General features: G+C 42.2%; 1 protein-coding gene across 6 annotated transcripts in view; it reads right to left on the bottom strand.

The window, feature by feature from the left end:
• The window catches only part of GRIA4 (glutamate ionotropic receptor AMPA type subunit 4), a 529,928-nt gene that overhangs the window by 7,151 nt on the left and 500,109 nt on the right, over nucleotides 1-22,668 (bottom strand). For 2 of the 6 annotated variants that reach the window (XM_073558369.1, XM_073558370.1), the window contains exon 15: nucleotides 20,008-20,142. In XM_073558369.1, the coding sequence (XP_073414470.1) occupies nucleotides 20,008-20,142 (135 nt within the window). Of the gene's footprint in view, nucleotides 1-19,872; nucleotides 20,143-22,668 lie in introns of those variants that run through there. The other 4 variants (XM_073558371.1, XM_073558372.1, XM_073558373.1 and 1 more) reach the window with 3 other exon arrangements.

Here is a 22,668-nt window from a genome sequence, read left to right as displayed (position 1 = left end):
AAAATCAATAGGGCCTTACTGTATAGATGCGATATTATGAAGGCATTCTTTTCCAAAAGTGCATTTCTAGGGGAGAACGCATATGTAATATGCTGCCGAACACTCTGACATAAGGTTTTCTGGTGCCACACATTACTGTGTCCATGCAGATGGCTCTGCTGTTGACATGACCCTAAAACTCATAACCTCTTTGTATTCATTACAGTCTAAGGAAATAGTGCTATAAGGGTTTGCTTACTTTTATTCAGTGATCTATGTTGAGTATTTCGCCAGGTTTTTCAGACTAAATCCCGCCAAAATTCCCTGAAAGATCCATTGAGTATTATGGAGAAGGGGGAGCTACTTTGGATTCCACTTGGCCTCTAATCTGGCAGTGTCTCTCTTTTCAGGTGGACACAAATGCATAGTCTACCATGCCAAGAGACGGACACTGCTGGAAAATGGGTCCTAAATTACTCCGGCTTCCTTTTATACTGATTGGCTTTGTCATCGAAATCCTGGTTTTGGGAAATTTGGATGGAAATTCCAAACGGCAGTGCTCAGAGTAGGACACTGGATAAAAATGAGCTGGGCCCCCCAAAAAAGTACTTTATATACTTTAGAGGGAATCTGTCAGCAGGGTTTTGCTATGTAATCTGAAGTCTGCAGAAGATAGGGGCTTAGACATTGAATTCAGAGATGCGTCCTTTAGTAAACTGTGTGCTGTTTACTTACAATGAAGGTTTTATCACTAAGAGATTATCAGATTATCATTGCCAGGTCTTATGTATCCTACTGCTAGTCCGACTCCGCCCCCTCCTGTGATAGGCAGCTCACCGTCAATAGACAATGTACATAGAGAGCTGTGGTGTGGGCAGGGTTAGTTTTTTGAGCTCTGCTTTATGATACATCTAAAAACTCTGATTTTGTCACAACTGCTGCACCCAGTAAACTAAGTAATACATCATTGGAATCAGGGTCTTTTTTCCTACATTACGCTGCTCTCAAATGAGGTAGTAAAAATCTGGTGAGAGATTCCCTTTAAGCTACCTCAATATAAAACCTTCTCAGTAAACTGAGGTGATCCTACCATTAAAACTCTTTAACCACCGTTTTGGGGGGAAATACTGTATATGGTCTACAGGTGTGCAGGAGATTGTTTTTTCCATGCTATGTTAATTGTGTTAGATGCACAGTACAAATAATGTAACATCTTGTAAAGTTTATTATGAAAAACATTATGATATAAAAAAAATAATAATAGATGGACTGACCCGATATGACTATGAAGATGTAATCAAATTAGACTGCACCAGTCTGTCTGCATCTTCCAAGCAATTGGATTCTAAATGTTTGGGTCACGCATCACAGCACATACTCATGATCAAGCAGTCATAGTGGGGAAAAAAAAGTGGGCCGCCGGGTGCATAATTCAACAAAAGCTGAAATGCCTCAATGATCGTAAAACTTTTCAAAAACCAACATACTTTTACAGTAATGTATACTGAAGGAGAATAGCCCTGTTTTTGATGATCTGCAACAACCTTGCACTTTCTTCACCTAGAACGTAAAACAAAATAAAATAACGCTTAAGGTAAAGAATCACAATGAATTGTTGCAGAATGGAAACGAACGCTAAAGTTAAAAAAAAAAAAAATGAAAAAGAAATAATAAAAAAGTGATACTGAAGCTCAGGTCTCCTCACTATGGCTAATCCCCGATGCAAGCAACCATATTGCATGCAGAGAAAACCTTCATGGTGGTTCATTAGCAATTAGTGAGATGACTTCAAGCCATGGCTGTGCTTCAGGAATCCCATAGCTTCTTAATAACGGGCTAAGCCGCCTTCTCATTACAGAAATGAGTTCAGCCCAATAGCGCTCTTAGTGCGTGAAGGCAAAAAGGTATTATAAATAAAGCAATGGCAAAGCAACATGAGGGTGAAAAATGACAGGGTTTCATTTTTAATTTCATTTCGAAATTAATTTTGAAATTTCAACTTTTTGATTTTTTTTGTATTTAAAAAACAAAAATATAAATCATGTTATCACAAAATGAAAACCTGTAAATAAACATAAAAAGCTATTATCAAATTTTTTAAAGATTTTTTTTAAGCCAAATCCCTTGAGAATAATGATAATAATAGCGAAGGTAAAGAGTTGTAACCAGATAAAGGCCCTGTTGGACCTATCTAGGCTTTCTCAAGATCGATCTTCCTACAGATCGTTCATCCATCGAGTCGCCGTGGCTCGAGGTCGAGCTGAAGGCCGTTAGATAAAATAAAGGGTTAAATGCACTTTTCCCCTAAATCATATAAGAAGAAACACCTCAAATACCCTGATAATGTCAAATCTTGTTTTCAGTGTTCAGATGACATTATATTATAAAAGCTTGACCAAATTAAGCATTTCTCTAGCCAAGAGCCTGTTAGACTATATCTGCCACATCTTTACTTCTTCACAATTAAGAGATATCCTCCATTAATACTTTAGTATCTTATGTAAATGTTAATCATCTCCTGGCATTCACATTATCAAGGAAAAAATACAACAAGAAAAAAAATCCAACCACTTCGGGGGACTTTTGATAAATTTTTCAATGGTCCACCACTAATTAGGAAGTCGCATTCCCTTTAAATAATGGCAACCGGCTTCGTAAACTGTTATCACAGTTGGAAGTTTTGGCCAGCTATACATTACATGTACAATTATGGCCAATAGTTTTTAGATCCAAATTGCTCCTGGATTTTTGGGAAAAGTTGCTCTTGGAGGATGTTGAAACCTTTCTTTACATAAATGGTGCTTTTTACAGCATGTCACAAGGCAAAAATGATAACTTAGTGGCTCGGTGACCAAAAACAATTACATTTTTTATTGTTCATGACCAAAAAACTCAAACAGATCTCAATCCCATTGAGAGCCGTGATCAAATCCTCAAAAAGCGAGTGGACAAGCAAAATCTCAGAAATTGTGAAATGCGTCAAGCATTAATTAGGGAAGAACGGGTGGTCACCAGTGAGGATTTGGCCCAGAAGATGATAACCAGCTGCCAGGTCGATTAGGCAAAGTCTTATGAAATAAGGGTCAACCTTACAAATAATGAATCTTTGCAAAAACTTGATATTTTTATCAATAAAAGTTCAAAGTCTTATGAAATACTGATAACTGTACTTCAATAACTATAGAAACATCTGACTAAAAGATCTAAAAACACTATTTTAACTAAATTCACTATATAACTGATCATACGGGTGAGTAAATGAATATAAATTAGAAAAAAAAAATCTAAATAAAATACAGGTGAATTTGTTATTTCAAAATGTATTTACTTCAAACTAATACCAAGGCTGTTTTCACAAAGCCAATCAGACATTCTGTTTGTCTGTTTTAGGTACTGATAATTTAAATAATTGATCTGTAACATCAGTGCAAATGACATAAGCAGGGGGGTCCCATTGATCATTATAAGGGGCACATGGGTTCCATTTCTTGGAACAGAAGAAAATGTTTTACATGAAGGACTATTGGGTCCATTGTAAAAGCCAAACACCAACAGTCATAACTAGAGATGAGTGGACCCGTGAAAGTCCGGGTTCCGGTACAAGACCCTAACTTTATTCGAAAGTTTTGGTATCAGAACTGTACCCAAACTTGAACCAGAACCCGAACCCCACTGAGAACAATGAGGACCCGAAATTTTGAGCTTGAAAATCACTCTCTCCTCCAAACCCCCCGGAACTCCGAACATTGCAACGGACTTCCGGGAGAAGTCCATGTACAGCGTTTAGCACCGGACACTGACTGTCCGGTGCAAACCCCGCACTTTAAAGTTTGGGATCGCTCATCTCTAACCATAACTGACTGGACTGCTTATTCAGTTTCAGCTTTCCTAAGCGGAACAGACAAACAGAATATTCTAAAAGAATTGTGAACAGAGCCAAAAATGCAACTTTGATTAATGAATGAAAATTCTATTTTTTGCCATCCTTAAGAACTTTATTAAACTGGTGGGATCAGGCTCTGATACAACAAAAGGTACCAAAGGTCCAACAGAGGACAATCCTATTTGGAGTTGAGTTTGTATTCACTTTACATAAGGATCTACAGTCATGGCCAAAAGTATTGACACCCCTGCAATTCTGACAGATAATATTCAGTTTCTTCCTAAAAATGATTGCAAACACAAATTCTTTGGTATTATTATCTTCATTTAATTTGTCTTAAATGAAAAAACACAAAAGAGAATGAAGCAAAAAGCAAAACATTGATCATTTCACACAAAACTCCAAAAATGGGCCGGACAAAAGTATTGGCACCCTCAGCCTAATACTTGGTTGCACAACCTTTAGCCAAAATAACTGCGACCAACCGCTTCCGGTAACCATCAATGAGTTTCTTACAATGCTCTGCTGGAATTTTAGACCATTCTTCTTTGGCAAACTACTCCAGGTCCCTGATATTTGAAGGGTGCCTTCTCCAAACTGCCATTTTTAGATCTCTCCACAGGTGTTCTATGGGATTCAGGTCTGGACTCATTGCTGGCCACCTTAGATGTCTCCAGTGCTTTCTCTCAAACCATTTTCTAGTGCTTTTTGAAGTGTGTTTTGGGTCATTGTCCTGCTGGAAGACCCATGACCTCTGAGGGAGACCCAGCTTTCTCACACTGGGCCCTACATTATGCTGCAAAATTTGTTGGTAGTCTTCAGACTTCATAATGCCATGCACACGGTCAAGCAGTCCAGTGCCAGAGGCAGCAAAGCAACCTCAAAACATCAGGGAACCTCCGCCATGTTTGACTGTAGGGACCGTGTACTTTTCTTTGAATGCCTCTTTTTTCTCCTGTAAACTCTATGTTGATGCTTTTGCCCTAAACGCTCTACTTTTGTCTCATCTTACCAGAGAACATTCTTCCAAAATGTTTTAGGCTTTTTCAGGTAAGTTTTGGCAAACTCCAGCCTGGCTTTTTTATGTCTCGGGGTAAGAAGTGGAGTCTTCCTGGGTCTCCTACCATACAGTCCCTTTTCATTCAGACGCCGACGGATTGTACGGGTTGACACCGTTGTACCCTCGGACTGCAGGGCAGCTTGAACTTGTTTGGATGTTAGTGGAGGTTCTTTATCCAACATCCGCACAATCTTGCGTTGAAATCTCTTGTCAATTTTTCTTTTCCGGCCACATCTAGGGAGGTTAGCCACAGTGCCATGGGCTTTAAACTTCTTGATGACACTGTGCACGGTAGACACAGGAACATTCAAGTCTTTGGAGATGGACTTGTAGCCTTGAAATTGCTCATGCTTCCTCACAATTTGGTTTCTCAAGTCCTCAGACAGTTCTTTGCTCTTCTTTCTTTTCTCCATGCTCAATGTGGTACACACAAGGACACAGGACAGAGGTTGAGTCAACTTTAATCCATGTTAACTGGCTGCAAGTGTGATTTAGTTATTGCCAACACCTGTTAGGTGCCACAGGTAAGTTACAGGTGCTGTTAATTACATAAATTAGAGAAGCATCACATGATTTTTCAAACAGTGCCAATACTTTTGTCCACCCTCTTTTTTATGTTTGGTGTGGAATTATATCCAATTTGGCTTTAGGACAATTCTTTTTGTGTTTTTTCATTTAAGACAAATTAAATGAAGATAATAATACCAAAGAATTTGTGTTTGCAATCATTTTCAGGAAGAAACTGAGTATTATCTGACAGAATTGCAGGGGTGTCAATACTTTTGGCCATGACTGTATTTCCAATGCCTATAGTCAAAGAGTGGGCAAGTTAGGGGTCTGGGTAATTTCTCATTCAGTGTGTGTTGACATTAGACAACAATATTTTTAGAAAGTGCACATGGTAAACATTTCCACATAACACTATTGACTCAATGCAGTAGCATAGACCCACGCTCAAATGGGCCCATCCAGAGCTACTGCCACCTCGAACTAAATCGACATGTGCCACAGTAGAGTAGGGAGACATGATCTTCCTGTACCACTGCTCTAAGTTCTGTTGACTGCAGGTTGCTTTAAGTCTGTGGTCTAGAGAACAGAAGGGTGATGTAGTGGCTGAAGTGCACATATGGGATGTCAGAGCCCCGGTGAGGTGATCTGATGTCCTCTGAATGCAGCAGCACAATTACCTAAACGCTTTGGTTTGCCCGCGTTTTGCTCGTGGAGTCATAGGGATCCTGGATTAGGTGAGTATATGATTTTTTTTATTTTAGATAAAACTTGTGATGTAACTGTAGAGGCATCAAAAAGTATAGGGGGCACTCATACATTGTAGAGGGCTCTCATAAAGTGTGGGGGCCATTATACAGTATGGGTGCAGATGTGGGAGCAATTGCATAGTACGGGAGCTAATGTGTGCGCCACAATACAGTTTGAGGGCTACTTTGGGAGACACCATACAGTGTTGGAGCTAATGTAGGGGCCGTTATACAATTTGGGGACTACAGTGAGGCCATTATATAGTATTGCAGCTAATGTTGGGGCAATTAAACAGTTTAGGACTACTGTGGGGGCCATAATATAGTGTGGCAGCTAACATGGGGGTCATTGTATAGTTTGAGGGATACTATGGGGGGGAATAATACAGTGTAGGGACTACTGTGGTGGGCCCTTATACAGTGTGGCAACCCTCATAATGTGTGGGAACTACTGTGGAGGTCTTTATACATTTTGAGGGCTATTGTGGGGGAAACTATATTGTGTTTAGGGGAAGCAGTGAAGGCATCATACTCGGTATAGAGGAGCTGTAGGGGTACCATAATATGTAGGGGGGAGCTGTGGGCATACAGTGGGTATGGGAAGTATTCAGACCCCTTTTAATTTTTCACTCTTTGTATCATTGCAGCCATTTGGTAAATCCAAAAAAGTTCATTTTTTCTCATTAATGTACATTCTGCACCCACACTTTACTGAAAAAAAAAGAAATGTAGAAATTTTTGCAAATTTATCAAAACAGAAAAACTGAAATATCACATGGTCATAAGTATTCAGACCCTTTGCTCAGTATTGAGTAGAAGTTCCCTTTTGAGCTAGTACAGCCATGAGTCTTCTTGGGAATGATGCAACAAGTTTTTCACACCTGGATTTGGGAATCCTCTGCCATTCTTCCTTGCATATCCTCTCCAGTTCCATCAGGTTGGATGGTGAACGTTGGTGGACAGCCATTTTCAGGTCTCTCCAGAGATGCTTAATTGGGTTTAGGTCACGGCTCTGGCTGGGCCAGTCAAGAATGGTAACAGATGTTCTGAAGCCACTTTGTTATTTTAGTTGTGAGCTTAGGGTCATTTTCTTGTTGGAAGGTGAACCTTTGGCCAAATCTGAGGTCTAAAGCACTCTGGAAGAGGTTTTCATCCAGGATATCTCTGTACTTGGCCGCATTCATGTTTCCTTCAATTGCAACCAGTCGTCCTGTCCCTGCAGCTGAAAAACACCCCCATAACATGATGTTACCACCACGTTTCACTTTTGGGATTGTATTGGGCAGGTGATGAGCAGTGCCTGGTTTTCTCCACACATACCGCTTAGAATTATCATCAAAAAGTTCTATCTTCGTCTCATCAGACCAAAGAATCTTATTTCTCATAGTCTGGGAGTCCTTCATGTGATTTTTTAGCAAACTCTTTACGGGCTTTCATATATCTGGCACTGAGGAGAGGCTTCCATTGGGCCACTGTGCCATAAAGGCTGACTGGTGGAGGGCTGCAGTGATAGTTGACTTTGTGGAACTTTTTCCCATCTCCATACTGCATCTGTGGAGCTCAGCCTCAGTGATCTCTGGGTTCTTCTTTACCTCTCTCACCAAGGCTCTTCTCCCATGATTGCTCAGTTTGGCTGGACGGCCAGGTCTAGGAAGATTTCTGGTGGTCCCAAACTTCTTCCATTTAAGGATTATGGAGACCGCTGTGCTCTTAGGAGCCTTGAGTACTGTAGAAATTGTTTTGTACCCTTGGCCAGATGTGTGCCTTTGTAATGGGGTGGCAGGTCCCCTCAGTTGCATCCTCCTCTCTTTTCATGTGACCCCCTGTGAACCTTATATAAATGTGTTCTGATAGTATATGCTAAATCTGTTATGCGGTTTATAATGTTATGTGTTTGCAATGTGTGTACCGCCATATGTTGCACCCGTTTACTGTGTATTGTGATGTTCCCCTTTATTTCCCCTTGATTTCATCTATGTGTATTTGCTTCATCTGTATAGTTAGAAGGAGGGAAAGACTTAATGTTGGACTTGTAGCTGAGGAAAGAGGAAGCTGCTGCTTCCCAGTCAGAAAGCCCAGGTAGTCGGCCAGGGCAGATGTCTGCTACAGAAGTGGCATTGCCAGACTCCCGGATGGGAGAGATCTGCCGCCCCGTATCAAGTAGTTATACGGACTGAAGGCTTACAACATGGCCCCCAGGACTTGGAAAAGGCCTTCACTGAAGAGGTCTCAGGCACCCAGATGCCAGCGATTGGATGGCTTGGAATCTCAGCCACTGTGGACGTTGTGAGTACAGCCGCAGCAAGAGTCAGGGAGAGAGCTGGAAGCCAGTGTTGAAATTGTCTCTTTGTCCATCCCTCATCATTGTTCAATAAAAGTTACTTTTTCCTGTTGTAGTACAGCTGCATTCTGGATCCTTAATTGCCTGGACTGCTGTGACCAGAGGAAGAGATCATAACCTGAGGGGAAAAACTGTGTTGGTCCTATCTATCTATGTACAAGGGCCCGGGGGTGCTCACTGACCATTTGCTCAGTGAACTCTATCTATGTACTGTACCTTTAAATAACTCGTCACTACTAGCCACCCTCCCCGGTTGCTCTTGTTACACCTTGCCACAATTCTGTCTCTGAGCTCCTTGGCCAGTTCCTTTGACATCATGATTCTCATTTGGTCTAACATGCACTGTGAGCTGTGAGGTCTTATATAGACAGGCGTGTGCCTTTACAAATCAAGTTCTATCAGTTTAATTAAACACAGCTGGACTCCAATGAAGGAGTAGAACCATCTCAAGGAGGATCACAAGGAAATGGACAGTATGTGACTTAGATATTAGTGTCTGAGCAAAGGGTCTGAATTAGTGTTGAACGATACCTTCCGATATCGGGAAATATCGGATCGGATTGGATCGGACCGATACTCCAAAAATATCGGATATCGCCGATTCCGATACCGGAAACCAATGCAAGTCAATGGGACACAAATATCGGAATGAAAATAAACCCTTACTTTCCTTGTAGGTTAATTCTACATGAAGGAAAACAACTAAGAATAATGTAGAATGTATTGGGGGAGGTGGAGGAGACATTAAAGGCATAGAGGTTTAACCCAATCAAATGGAATAGCAGGAATTAATTTTTTTTTTAAGACGTTCAGAGTTACAAAGATATTGACTGTGTTAAGCTTTTTTATATTTTGTCAGATATTTATGTTTCACTACTTCCATGCTCTTCACCTTCTTTTTTACTTCTCCCACACTTTCTCCTTCATCATCCTCTTCAGGGTCATCTTCTTGGTCTTCCTCGGGATGGTCTTTAGGGTCGTCGTCTCCAGGGTCGTCGTTTTCGGGGTCGTCGTCTTCTTCGGGGTGGTCTTCAGGGTCGTCGTCTTTAGGGTCGTCGTCAGGGAGATCCAGAGTGATTACCAAAAACCATTTCAAAAAGCTTGAACTTGGAAATGTAGCCGAAGGTACAAGAAGGCTGAGGAATTGTTGAGAACCAGCTAACGGTACTGGAACCTGGATGGGTAGCCGAAGGTACAAGAGCCAATGGAACTACCGAGGACCAGCTGATCAAGAAAGGCACATCCAGCCCATAAACGGCAGCGCTTCCCAGGACTCATATCCAAAGATGATATTTCACATTTTTTTATTTCATAGGTTAAAAAAGAGATACCAGCTGATGGTACTGGAACCCGGTTACTAAACAGGAGGTACCTGTGCCAGAAAGCACTACCAAAGACCAGCAGATGTTGGTGGAACTTGGATACTGAGAAGGAGGCACCTAAGCCAAAGGCTCTGCCTGGAACCAGCTGATGTTACTGGAACCCAGGGGGACATATTCAAGATTGACTTCCAAAGAACCAGCTAATGGTACTGGAACTCAGATAGGCAGCAGAAGGTACACATGAAAAAAAAAGTTGCAAGGCCGCGAGCCGTCCGGAGTTACCGAAACCCACAGTCCTACAGGGGGAGCTTGTTCTATTGGCACTACGGCACCAGCCTTCATTGCCAGATCCCGCAGCCCACATAGGAAGCACCTAAACTGCAGGCACAATAGAGTCGGCTAACCCGACCGCAACAGGACAGTACAACGTATTGGAGGCAAAGTGACGTTGACACTACTCGGAAACAGCTGGCGTGCTGGAACCAGGCTGGGCAGGAGAGAGTACCCGTGCCAAAGACACTTCTGAGCAGAAACTGGTGGTGTTGGAGCCCAGGGTTTACAGTAGAAACAGAGTGTAGCCAGAGGCCTAATTGGAGCAAGTTTGATATCTGTAGTAGTGTGAATGTGGACAGAGCAGGAGAAATTGCCGGACACACAGCAGGGGATCAGCTGATGTTACTGAACCCCAATAACACTGGAGCATGTTTTGACTGTGCAGACGGCACTTCTGAGCAGCAACTGGCAGTTTTGGAGCCCAGGGTAAATAATAGAAACAGAGTGGAGGCAGAGGCCTAATTGGAGCAAGTTTAATATCTGTAGTAGTGTGAATGTGGACAGAGCAGGAGAAATTGCCGGAAACACAGCAAGGGATCAGCTGAAGTTACTGAACCCCAATAACACTGGAGCATGTGTTGACTGTGCAGACGGCACTTATGAGCAGCAACTGGCAGTGTTGGAGCCCAGGGATTAAAGTTCAGGTGGTAGAAACATGAACACAACAGGAGACCTGTATACTGTTGCCAACCAATTATTTAATCTGGAAGAGGACTGGCAAATTCCTGCGAGATCCAGGCTTTGTTCATTTTCAGAAAAGTAAGCCGGTCAACGTTATCGGAGGATAGTCGCATGCAGCGGTCTGTTAGTACACCACCTGCGGCACTAAAGACGTGTTCCGATAATACACTAGCAGCAGGGCAAGCCAGCACCTCCAATGCATACTGGCTAAGCTATGGCCATGTATCCAGCTTAGAGACCCAAAACTTGAAGGGGGAAGAGCCATGTGGGATGACACTGAGAGGGCAAGACATGTAGTCTGTCACCATCTGACGGAAACGTTGCCTCCTGCTGACTGGAGCCGTCTGTGATGGTGTAGACATTTGTGGCGGGGACACAAAACTTTGCCACATTTGGGCCATACTGGTCTTGCCTTGTGCTGAGGCGCTGATTCTGCTCCCTCTTTGTGCAGAGCTTCCTCCACTGCCTCGACGCACTGAGCTGCTTTGTAAAGCACTAGCAGCACTGCTCTCAGGTGGAATGGAGAACATGATGGAATGCACCAGTGTGTCTTGGTACTCCCGCATTTTACGCTCCCGGTTCAACGGTGTTATGAGGCTTTGTAAGTTGTCCCGGTAGCGAGGATCTAGGAGGGTGTACACCCAATAATAAGCCGTGTTGAGAATGTGGGCAATGCGGCTGTCGTTTCTCAGGCACTGCACCATGAAATCAAACATGTGCTGCAGACTGCCAACTGGCCAAGAAACGCTGTCCCCTGCTTGAGACGTCATCTCTGCCTGCTCTGCATCACCCCACCCTCGCTCTACATACTGACTACTAGAGCATTGTGTACCTCCCTCCTCTGGACAGATGTCTTCCTCCTCCATTGACTCCTCCTCATCCTCCTCACAAAGTGTCCCCTGCCTAGGCCTTTTTGTGAGGAACAACGTTGCGCAGACTGTCCAGAAGCAGATGGCATTTGTGACTCCTCATCCTCCACCTCTTCCACAACCTCCTCCCTTAGTGCTTGCAGTGTTTTTTCAAGCAGGCAGATAAGGGGGACAGTCATGCTGACTAGTGCATCATCTGCACTCGCCATCCGCGTGGAATCATCGAAGGCACGCAAAACATGGCAGATGTAATTCATAGAGGCCCACTCAGTGGTGGTGAAGTGTGAACGGTGCGCAATGCGACTTGTTTGCGCCTGATGCAGCTGGTACTCCATTACTGCTGCCTACTGCTCACACAACCTCTCCAACATATGTAACGTTGAATTCCACCTGGTGGGTAGGTCACATGATACAATGTTCCGGAAGGCGGAATCGGCGCTGCAGAGCTGCAATGCGTGATCTTGCCATGCTGGAACGCCGCAAGTGAGCGCACTCTATGCGGACCTTGTGCAGCAGTGCATCAAGATCCGGATAGTCCCTCAAAAAACTCTGCACGACCAAGTTGAGCACATGTGCCAGACATGGGATGTGAGTGAGGTTGCCTAGGCCCAGAGCTGCCACCAGATTTCGGCCATTGTCACACACTACCATGCCAGGCTGGAGATTCGCTGGCACAAACCACACGTCGCTCTCCTGCTTGATGGCATTCCAGAGCTCTTGCGCTGTGTGGCTTCGATTCCCCAAAGAAATTAATTTCAATACGGCCTGTTGACGTTTGGCCATGGCTGTGCTCACTGTGCTACAGTAAATGGCTGCCCACTCTCCCCAGTCCCACAAGCTCGCTGCCTCGGGGTAATCCTTGACGCTGATCTCTCCTTCAAACCACATATCCAAGCCCTTTCTAGTTCCTGCCGACTTCAACTCAAAAATATTTCACGAATCTGTTCATTCCTCAACCAAAAATCTGCAAAAACCCTAGTCCATGCCCTCATAATCTCTCGCCTTGACTACTGCAACCTCCTGCTCTGTGTCCTCCCCTCAAACACTCTCGCACCCCTCCAATCTATTCTAAACTCTGCTGCCCGACTAATCCACCTGTCCCCCCGCTATTCCCCAGCTTCTCCCCTCTGTCAATCCCTTCACTGGCTCCCCATTGCCCAGAGACTCCAGTACAAAACCCTAACCATGACATACAAAGCCATCCACAACCTGTCTCCTCCATACATCTGTGACCTCGTCTCCCGGTACTTTCCTGCACGCAACCTCCGATCCTCACAAGATCTCCTTCTCTACTCCCCTCTTATCTCCTCTTCCCACAATCGCATACAAGATTTCTCTCGCGCATCACCCCTACTCTGGAACTCTCTACCACAACATATCAGACTCTCACCTACCATCGAAACCTTCAAAAAGAGCCTGAAGACCCACCTCTTCCGACAAGCCTATAACTTGCAGTAACCACCGATCGACCAAACCGCTGCATGACCAGCTCTACCCTCGCCTTCTGTATTTTCACCCATCCCTTGTAGATTGTGAGCCTTCGCGGGCAGGGTTCCCTCTCCTCCTGTACCAGTTATGACTTGTATTGTTTAACATTATTGTTCTTGTTTTATGTATACCCCTCCTTACATGTAAAGCGCCATGGAATAAATGGCGCTATAACAATAAATAATAATAATATCGGTCGTAACAGATAAGCGTTCATGGGTCCATGTGGAGGTAGACTGTGTCGGCTCCTGCAGCACTGATTTAGAGGAACTGGAGTATGAGGAGGAGTCAATGTGTACAAACTGGATTCCTGCAATCCTTGGAGTTGGCAGAACACGTACAGTGCCACTCTCAAGATCTGTACCCGGCCCCACAACATTTACCCAATGGGCAGTGAGGGAAAGATATCGTCCCTGTCCATGGTTACTGGTCCACACATCGGTGGTCAGGTGGGCCTTGATACTGACGGCGTTTAGTAGCGCATGTTTAATTTTTCCCTCCACATGCTTTTGCAGGGCAGGGATGGCTTGCCTGCTGAAATAAAAGCGGCTGGGCACGTTGTATTGTGGGACTGTCAATGCCATGAAGTTACGGAAGGTGTCAGTCTCCACCAGCCTGAATGAGAGCATTTCAAGGGACAGTAGTTTTGCAATGCCAGCATTCAGAGTCTGTGCTTGGGGGTGGTTTGCCGAGTATGGGCGCCTTTTCTCCCATGCCTGTGCTACCGATGGCTGTAGACTGGCCTGGGAGTGTGAGGATGACAGGGAACGTGGTGCTGTGGGTGGAATGACACTGTGTCTCTGTACAACAGTGCCAGAGGTTCTTCCATGGCGATCCTGTGAGGAAGCCGAACCAGCTGTAGGTGAGCTGGAGGAAGAGGCTACAACATGAGCTGAAGAGGTGGTAGGTGGCGCTGTAGGTTGGCCTTGGTCTTCAGTGTGTCTTTGTAACTCCACCACGTGCTTGGTCCGCACATGTTTCCACATATTTGTGGTATTGAGGTTGCTGACACTTTTCCCTCTTTTCACTTTCTGATTGCACAGCTTGCATTTGACAAAGCAAATGTCATCTGCAACTATGTCAAAAAAGGACCAGGCACTGCAAGTCTTGGGAGCGCCTGTTTTGGGTTTTGGAAGAGGCATGCTCCTAATGGGTGCCGAAGTGGAGGCTACAGGCAACCGAATCTGCCCCCTCCCTCTCCCTCCTTTTTTGGCCGTTCGGGAAATCTCTTCCTCAGAGCTGCTCCCACCACCTTCCTGTACCTCACGCCATGATGGGTCAAGGACCTCATCATCTACACTACCCACTTCAAACGACTGCTTCTCCTGGGTAGTCTCGACAGAAGAGTACGCACCAGAAAGTGGCACCTGAGTCTCATCATAAGATGCATACTGAGGTGTGCTGACCATAGGCACTGGCCCACCTGCCTCTTCAGATTCAGAGAGACAAAGCTGTTGCGCATCACTGCATACTACCTCTTCTTCAAATTCTCGAATGCTGCTTGGCTGGCCCCCACTTTCCAAGCCAACAGATTCAGAGAACAGAAGTAGAGATGGCTCCTGTCCAGGGCTCTCTGACTGCCTGGGCAATTTGGCAGGTGGTGAAGAGACAGATGGGTGCTCTTCAGTGCTCTGGATCTGAGAGGATCTGGAACTAATTGAAGTCGATGCGTTAGCTGCCATCCATCCAACAACGGCTTCAATTTGTTCATCCCGCAGCAGTGGGGTACGGCGAGCTCCTACAAAGCTGCGCATAAAGGACTGTTCCCTGGGAAAACTGGGGGATCCTGAGTCACTGGTGCCCGCAGCAGGCACAGAATCCCCACGTCCTCTCCCTGCAGAAACTCCATGCCCACGACCACGTGCCTTACTCCCTGCCTTCTTCATCTTGTTGGACTGATAAAGATAGGCAGAAAAGTACTAAGGGCTTAGTGTGCTTATTCCTGAACAGCTGCTAACAGGTATAAGAAACACTAATTTTATAAAGTGTGGACTAGACTTTAATATGAGCTAATGTGGCCTACTGTACACAACTGTAAAGTGGAGTGTTTGGTGAACTTTATTAACTTTTTTTTTCACAAAAAGACACTGGATGTGCCCAAAGATGTAAAACCGATAGTATCACAAACTTTTTTGTAGCTATTACAATGCAGGAAGGTAACCTACAATGCAATAGATGAAGCTCCAAAAAATAGGCTAATACTAATCTGGCTGGGGCTGCAGGGCACAAGCCAGCAGAAAGGCTCCTATCTACTCCTATATAGTGTTTGCAAATATTCTAGCTGGATACGGATGGAACCACACTAATAGGAGAAATCAGGAAAAATGAGCAGCACTAATGCAAAAAAAGACAATGTTTGAGGCAGTGACGCACGCTGAGTGGACTACAACCGGAGGTGGCTGGCTGCAGAACACACTACAGCGTGAGCTTCACTCACACACACAGACCTCGCAGACAGCCGTGAACAGCGCTTGCAAGGCGAAAGAAAGCTACAGTGGTTGATAAAGTAGCCTGGGTAAAGCACAATACAGTATAGCAAATCGCTAGGTCACACTGTCCCTCAGAACAGCAGCGTCCTATCCCTAACTGAATTCACAGCAGAGTGAACCCAAAATGGCGGCGGCTTTTATAGTGCATCATGACATTTCAGCAGCCAATCACAGCCATGACAGTAGTTACATGCCTAACATGCTCTATCAGGATGTGCCCACACTTCTTAGCATCCTCATTGGCTGAATAAAATCAAACTGGCTCATTGCATTATGGGAACTTCGGATTCCGGTATTCAATATACTAAAAGTATCGGAACTCAGTATCGGAATTCCGATACCGCGAATATCGGCCGATACCCGATATTGCAGTATCGGAATGCTCAACACTAGTCTGAATACTTATGACCATGTGATATTTCAGTTTTTCTTTTTTAATAAATTAGCAAAAATTTCTACATTTCTGTTTTTTGAACTTTTTTGAATTTACCAAATGGCTGCAATGAAACAAAGTGAAAAAATTAAAGGGGTCTGAATACTTTCCACTACCACTGTATCATACCATGATGAGCTGAGGACCAATATTGTGTATATGAGAGCTGTGGGTGTATCACACTGTGCATAGGGGAGCTGAGGGACCAGCACATTTTGTATAGGGGATCTGTACATGGGGAGACTCAGGGGACATTATGAAATGTTAACTGGGCACTTAAGAAGCATCATTGTTATAGTGGCATTCAGAGTAGAGTGACTGACAAAGGGGCATTATTACTTTGTTGGGGCAAAATGTGGACACTTATCTAGGGCACTAGCACAAGGCATTAATATTTTCTAGGTAACAATTTCACCATCTAGAGGGCACAAAGGAGGCATTTTATTACAAAGTAATAAGTGGTGGCCTTACTGTGTGAGGCAGTATGAGAAGTACTGTATTTGTGCCATACAGCAGGTGCAGTAAAAGAGACACATGTGGCAGCAGCGGCTCAGTATTGAACTCTCACTAGGATGAGGGATTTGGGCAGGTTGGGAATAGATGATGGAAATGTGAGAAGTCAAACGTGTCTGTGTTGTAATCACTACAGCCGAGTCCTGGCTGGAGAAGATGTCATGTCGGTCTGGGCCAGATGGAAGACAGGAAAAGTGAATGACTCAATAGGAAGGAACGTCAGCTGTAAGTCACCATCTATAACTGTACTGTAATCTCTTACATGTTCTGCAGGACTGATATCTAATAATATATGGTCACCATATGGCAGTAATATCAGTGTTAGTCCTTGTACAGAGATATATTTTCAGTTACGGCGTAGTCATCTGCTGGGGTTCCTCTATACCCACAATTAGTGTGTGTATGACGTATACTAATTGTCCAGATACCTTTTATTTTAATGTATGGCACACTATAGTAGACTGACTGTTCCATACAGAGGCCTATACAGTGGGATACACCAGGAAATACTCTTTGATGTGATGTTAACTGGGCCAAGCTGGCAACAAACAACAGTAAAGAAAATAAAAATATAAAGGACTATTATAATTTGCCCATCCAGGGTAATGAAATGGCTAAAGTCAAATTCCATCAAGGACAACATCGGCAAGAAGTTTGTATGTTCTCCCCATATTTGCGTGTGTTTCCTCTGGGTTTTGCGTTTCCTCCCACGCTTCAAAGACATATTGATAGGGAATTTAAGATTGTGATCCTCAATGGGGACAGCGATGATATCTTTAAAGAGCTGTGGAAAATTAAAGGCATTATATGACGTTAGTGAAAGAATTCTTGATGGCCTGGGGGGATTAAAGGGGCTACTGACAAAATCACTGGTGATCTAATTAAGATAGGGTTAATGTCAGGATCCTTTGTGTTCTAGGGCATTGAAGAGGTTACCACCAGAAGTATCATTGACTAGGGAATTGCAGGGGATAATTCCAAGATCCATAGTGGAGGGCAGTAAAGGAGTTCATATTTATTTTCTTGGTCCAGTGAGTTCAGCTTTCTTATCACATAGATGAGTGCATGGAGGAGATACAGAAGATGGAGCAGATATAACTATCGAGCAATACAGCTGATCTGTCCTCTCTGTGATTGGGCAGAGTGATTCATTAAAAGGGAAGCTCAGGAAACTTTTAAAGGGAATCTGTCACCTCATTTTTGGCCTATGAGCTGCGTCCACCATCATCAGGGGCTTATCTACAGCATTCTGTAATGCTGTAGCTAAGCTCCCAATGTAACCTGAAAGATAAGAAAAACGAGTTAGATTATACTCACCCGGGGGGTCTGGTCCGGTCCGATGGGTGTCGCGGTCCGGTCCGGCGCCTCCCATCTTCTAGAGATGACGCCCTCCTCCTTACTTCTGCCGCGGCTCCTGCGCAGGACTACTTTATCTGCCCTGTTGAGGGCAGAGTAAAGTACTGCACTGCGCAGGCGCTTGACCTCTCTGACCTTTCCCGATGCCTGCGCACTGCAGTACTTTACTCTGCCCTCAACAGGGCAGATAAAGTACGCCTGCGCAGGAGCCGCGGCAGAAGTAAGAATGAGGACATCATCACTAGAAGATGGGAGGTGCCAGACCGGACCGCAACACCCATCGGATCGGACCCCAGGTGAGTATAATCTAACTCGTTTTTCTTATCTTTCAGGTTACATCGGGGGCTTATCTACAGCATTACAGAGTGCTGTAGATAAGCCCCTGATGGTGGTGGCTGCAGCTCATAGGCCAAAAATGAGGTGACAGATTCCCTTTAAGCTCTTTGCCCTGCCAATATGTCTCAGTGTCTATAGGCATATTATACGCTAAAAGAACTAGTGAGATATCTAATATATAAAGCTCAAAGTGTGTATGTATGTGTGTGTGTGTGTGTATGTGTGTATGTCCGGGATAGGCATCCGCACCGTCGCAGCTACAGCCACAAAATTTGGCACAGTCGCATGTCTGGACCCCGAGAGCGTCCTAAGCTATGTTGTGAGGTGAAATTTTAACCCCGTGCGTTCCAATTCACCAAACAATTTTGCCCCTATCTACATACTGGGGGGAAAAGTGTGTGCGTGTCAAGCCCCGCCCCTCATTATGATGTCATAATGCCCCTATTTGCATACTGGGGAAACAGTGTGTGCGTACCAAGCCCCACCCCTCAATATGATGTCATAATGGTTGACTATGGGATGGAGGATGGGTATATGGGCACTGGACTATGGGATGGAGGATATATATGACGGGTATATGGGCATGGGACTATGGGATGGAGGATGTGTGATGGGTATATGGACACGGGACTATGGGATGGAGGATATGTATGATGGGTATATGGGCACGGGACTATGGGATGGAGGATATGTATGATGGGTAAATGGGCACGGGCCTATGGGATGGAGGATAATTATAATTTGCTATAACTAACCAGTTAGTTACTATGCCCGGGCAGCGCCGGGCTCTTCAGCTAGTTTATTATAAAGCTACTAACATCTATTCCTATCAAAAATATAATTAAAATGTTTAGCTTTTCAAAATTCAAGAGCAAAAAAATAAAAAATAGAAACAACGCAGGTTCTGCATTTCATGGTAATTTAAAGTACACGATATGTAAAAAATAATATTAAATAAGAAAAATAGCTAAGTATCTAAAATAAAACATAAACGTGGTCATAAATAGAAAAAAGGTGAAATCATAAGATGCTAAATAAAAAAAAAAATACTAAAATATTCTTACATAAAGTTTAGTTACAGTATATAGAGTTGAAATTTTTGGAATAATTTATGTGCAGAATATTAAGCAATAACTCCATTTGGGTAAAGATTTTTTTTCTCCTCCTTTACAATTGTGTTTAAAGCGAACTATAAATTGGTTCAGCGAGATATATATTTATCAAGTTAAAAATATGTTGTTTTTTTTCAAATACCTTTTAAGATTTGCTAATTGAACAACAAACTCTAGGTTTGCATGTAAAAAATAAAATAAAAAAATCGTAGAAAATTGCAGAAAATCTATAAAAATATATAATATATTTTTTCAATGCAGATGTCTATAAGCAACATACACTGTACATCTGCAGCCAAGAAAATACGGAACCACCGAGCACTGAATTTCTCAATACTGAAAGCTTTTTTTTTTCATAGCAAGCATAACCAATAGACAGACAGGTCACAACACTGCACTACACATGGCATCGCCCACTCACTGTAGTAGACCCTAGGTCCTACCCCTAAATCTTAACACTCTCGGTTCCATATACGTTGTAACCTTCTCTATAAGTTGCTAAATTCTGGGTATTCTGCGAGGAAGATGGGTTAAAATTCTGTGCACTCTTTGCCACCTTCATTCGTTTCGCCTCTGCCCTTGACTTGTAACAGAACTCTATCAAAGCCACCAGCATTGCCAAGCCCAGGCCTCCAACCAGAATGTAGAAAACTCCCGCGACGTTGCTCAGGCTTAACGCGCTTGTCTTGTCCTGCAAAAATAGAATAGCTCAAATTAGCAAGAAAAATTCATTCAAGGCCCCCAAAAAATAATTTCAGAAAAAAAAGAAAATTTGCTATTTCTCTACCGCTATATACTACGGCACTGTTAAAGGCAAAGTGATGTCTAGAAATCCATAGGCGGCAGAATTAATATGGCGACATTTGGGTATTGTGTGTCCAATACTTTAGGATGTAACTAGTCATTCGCCAACAGTGGAAAAATACTGTTACCTCTGTTATATGTACAATGCAAAACCATGCAATTTGGGAACTTTGAATTTTTAAAAATAAAAATGAACACATTTAACTTTTTTTCAAAGTGCATAAAACTTTTTTATTTTTTATTCTTTTCAAAAAAACATGCTATCGTTTCATAATATAATTGTAATCACATTCACAAAATAGATGTAGTTGACAAATAAAAATTTAAAAAAGTTTGGATGGAAAGGCTTCTATACCCATGTCAAATTTTCACATCACAGAGGTGGTGCATTAAAATATTATAAAGTTTTAATGAATTTTTATTTATTGGTTAATTGACTTATAGACAGAAAGAATATTTGAAAAGTATTTAAAATGAAAACTTAGAAGCTGTTTGGAATGTTTCTTTAATTGTTTTATAAACTAAGTTTACTATGAAAGCCTATAAGGCTGCCAAATAAGTAAATGGGGCATCTACTCTACCAATCTACGATTTCATGGATCTGTCAGAAAAACTATATAAAGCACACAAAAAGTATTAAAATTATGTATGTTAAATAAATACAGTATATAATGTATAAAAATAAAATTATGTCTAAAATGTATATTCAATCATATTGTACCAAATCGTCTTGGTTTGAACTTGGATTCCACAATTTCTAATTTGTTTTATCAACAAATGTTAAAATTTTAGTTTAGTAAATATATATATACTTTATATATATCAAATATATATATATATATATAAAATATATATGTTTTTTAGAATATTTAAATTTCTATTTAATGAATTTACCCTTTCTTTAACCTTTCTATATTATATATACATTATTTATTGATATCATTTTTTTTCTAAGTTGTACCTAAAATCTATCACTTTTTAACCCCTTAATGACCGGAGCTTTTTTCGATTTTTTTGCTTTTCTCTCCCCTTCTTTCCAGAACCACAAATTTTTTATTTTTTCCGTCAATATGGCCATGTGAGGGCTTATTTTTTTGCGGGATGAGTTGCATTTTTTGGAAAAAATTCCAAGTGTGGTGAAATTGCAAAAAAAGTGCAATCCTACACTTGTTTTTTGCTTGTCTTTTTTGCTAGGTTCACTAAATGCTAATACTGACCCGACATTATGATTCTCCAGGTCATTCTGAGTTCATAGACATCAAACATGTCTAGATTCTTTTTTATCTAAGTGGTGAAAAAAAATTCCAAAGTTTGAAAAAAAAAAGCACCATTTTCCGAGACCCGTAGTGTCTCCATTTTTCGTGATCTTGGTTTGGGTGAGGGCTTATTTTTGTGGGCTGAGCTGACATTTTTAATGATACCACTTTTGTGCAAATACATTCTTTTGATCATTTTATTGCAATGTCGCGGCGATGAAAAAAACGTAATTCTGGCGTTTTTAATTTTTTTCTCACTACGCAGTTTAGCGATCGGGTTAATTCTTTTTTTATTGATAGATCGGGCGATTCTGAATGCGGCGATACCAAATATGTGTATGTGTGATTTTTTAGTGTTTTATTTTGATTGGGGCGAAAGGGGGGTGATTTGAACTTGTAGGTTTTATTATTTTTTTAATTTTTAAATTTTTAAACAATTTTTTTAACTTTTGGCATGCTTCGGCGGCCAGAAGCCTTAGTTAAATACCTGTTGTCAGCATTTGACAACAGGATTTAACTAGTTAATAGGCACGGGCACATGTCAGCTGTTTATAACAGCTTTGAGGTGGGCTCACCGCCGGAGCCCACCTCAAAGCAGGGGACTCCGACCGCTGACGTACTATCCCATCAGCGGTCGGAAAGGGGTTAAAAAATCTTTTATAATATATCTCTATAAAATGCATAAAAGTAAAAATGCATCTCAGCAAATTAAAAAAATTCCAAAGATTGCTTCATTTTGTACATTCCACAATTCAATGTTTAATCATATTGTACCAAATATTCTTCATTTTAACTTGGACTCCACAATTTTTATTTTATTTTTTTAACTAATGTTAAGATTTTGGTTTGGTAAATAACTAAAAAAAAAATTGCCTCGTAATGAAAATATGAACATTTCTATTTAAATAATCTATCATTTTTTTAAATGATTTACCTTTAATATGATTTACCTTTATACCGTATCTTTTTTCTTACTTGTACCTAAAATCTATAATTTTTTTTATTTTTCATAATATATATATATACATATAAAATGAATAGATGTAAAAATACATCTAATCAAATAAAAATGTTTTCAAAAGTTAGTTCAGCTTTGTGAGTTCCACAATCTTTAATCACATTGTGCCAAATTGTCTTGCTTGAACTTGGACTCCACA

This window comes from Dendrobates tinctorius, unplaced genomic scaffold (assembly GCF_039654945.1).
Source record: "Dendrobates tinctorius isolate UK_male_01 unplaced genomic scaffold, ASM3965494v1 ptg000256l, whole genome shotgun sequence".
In the NCBI taxonomy this organism is placed as follows: Eukaryota; Metazoa; Chordata; class Amphibia; order Anura; family Dendrobatidae; genus Dendrobates; species Dendrobates tinctorius.
Note: the sequence above shows the minus strand (reverse complement) of the source record. Positions and strands in the feature narration are given on the sequence as shown.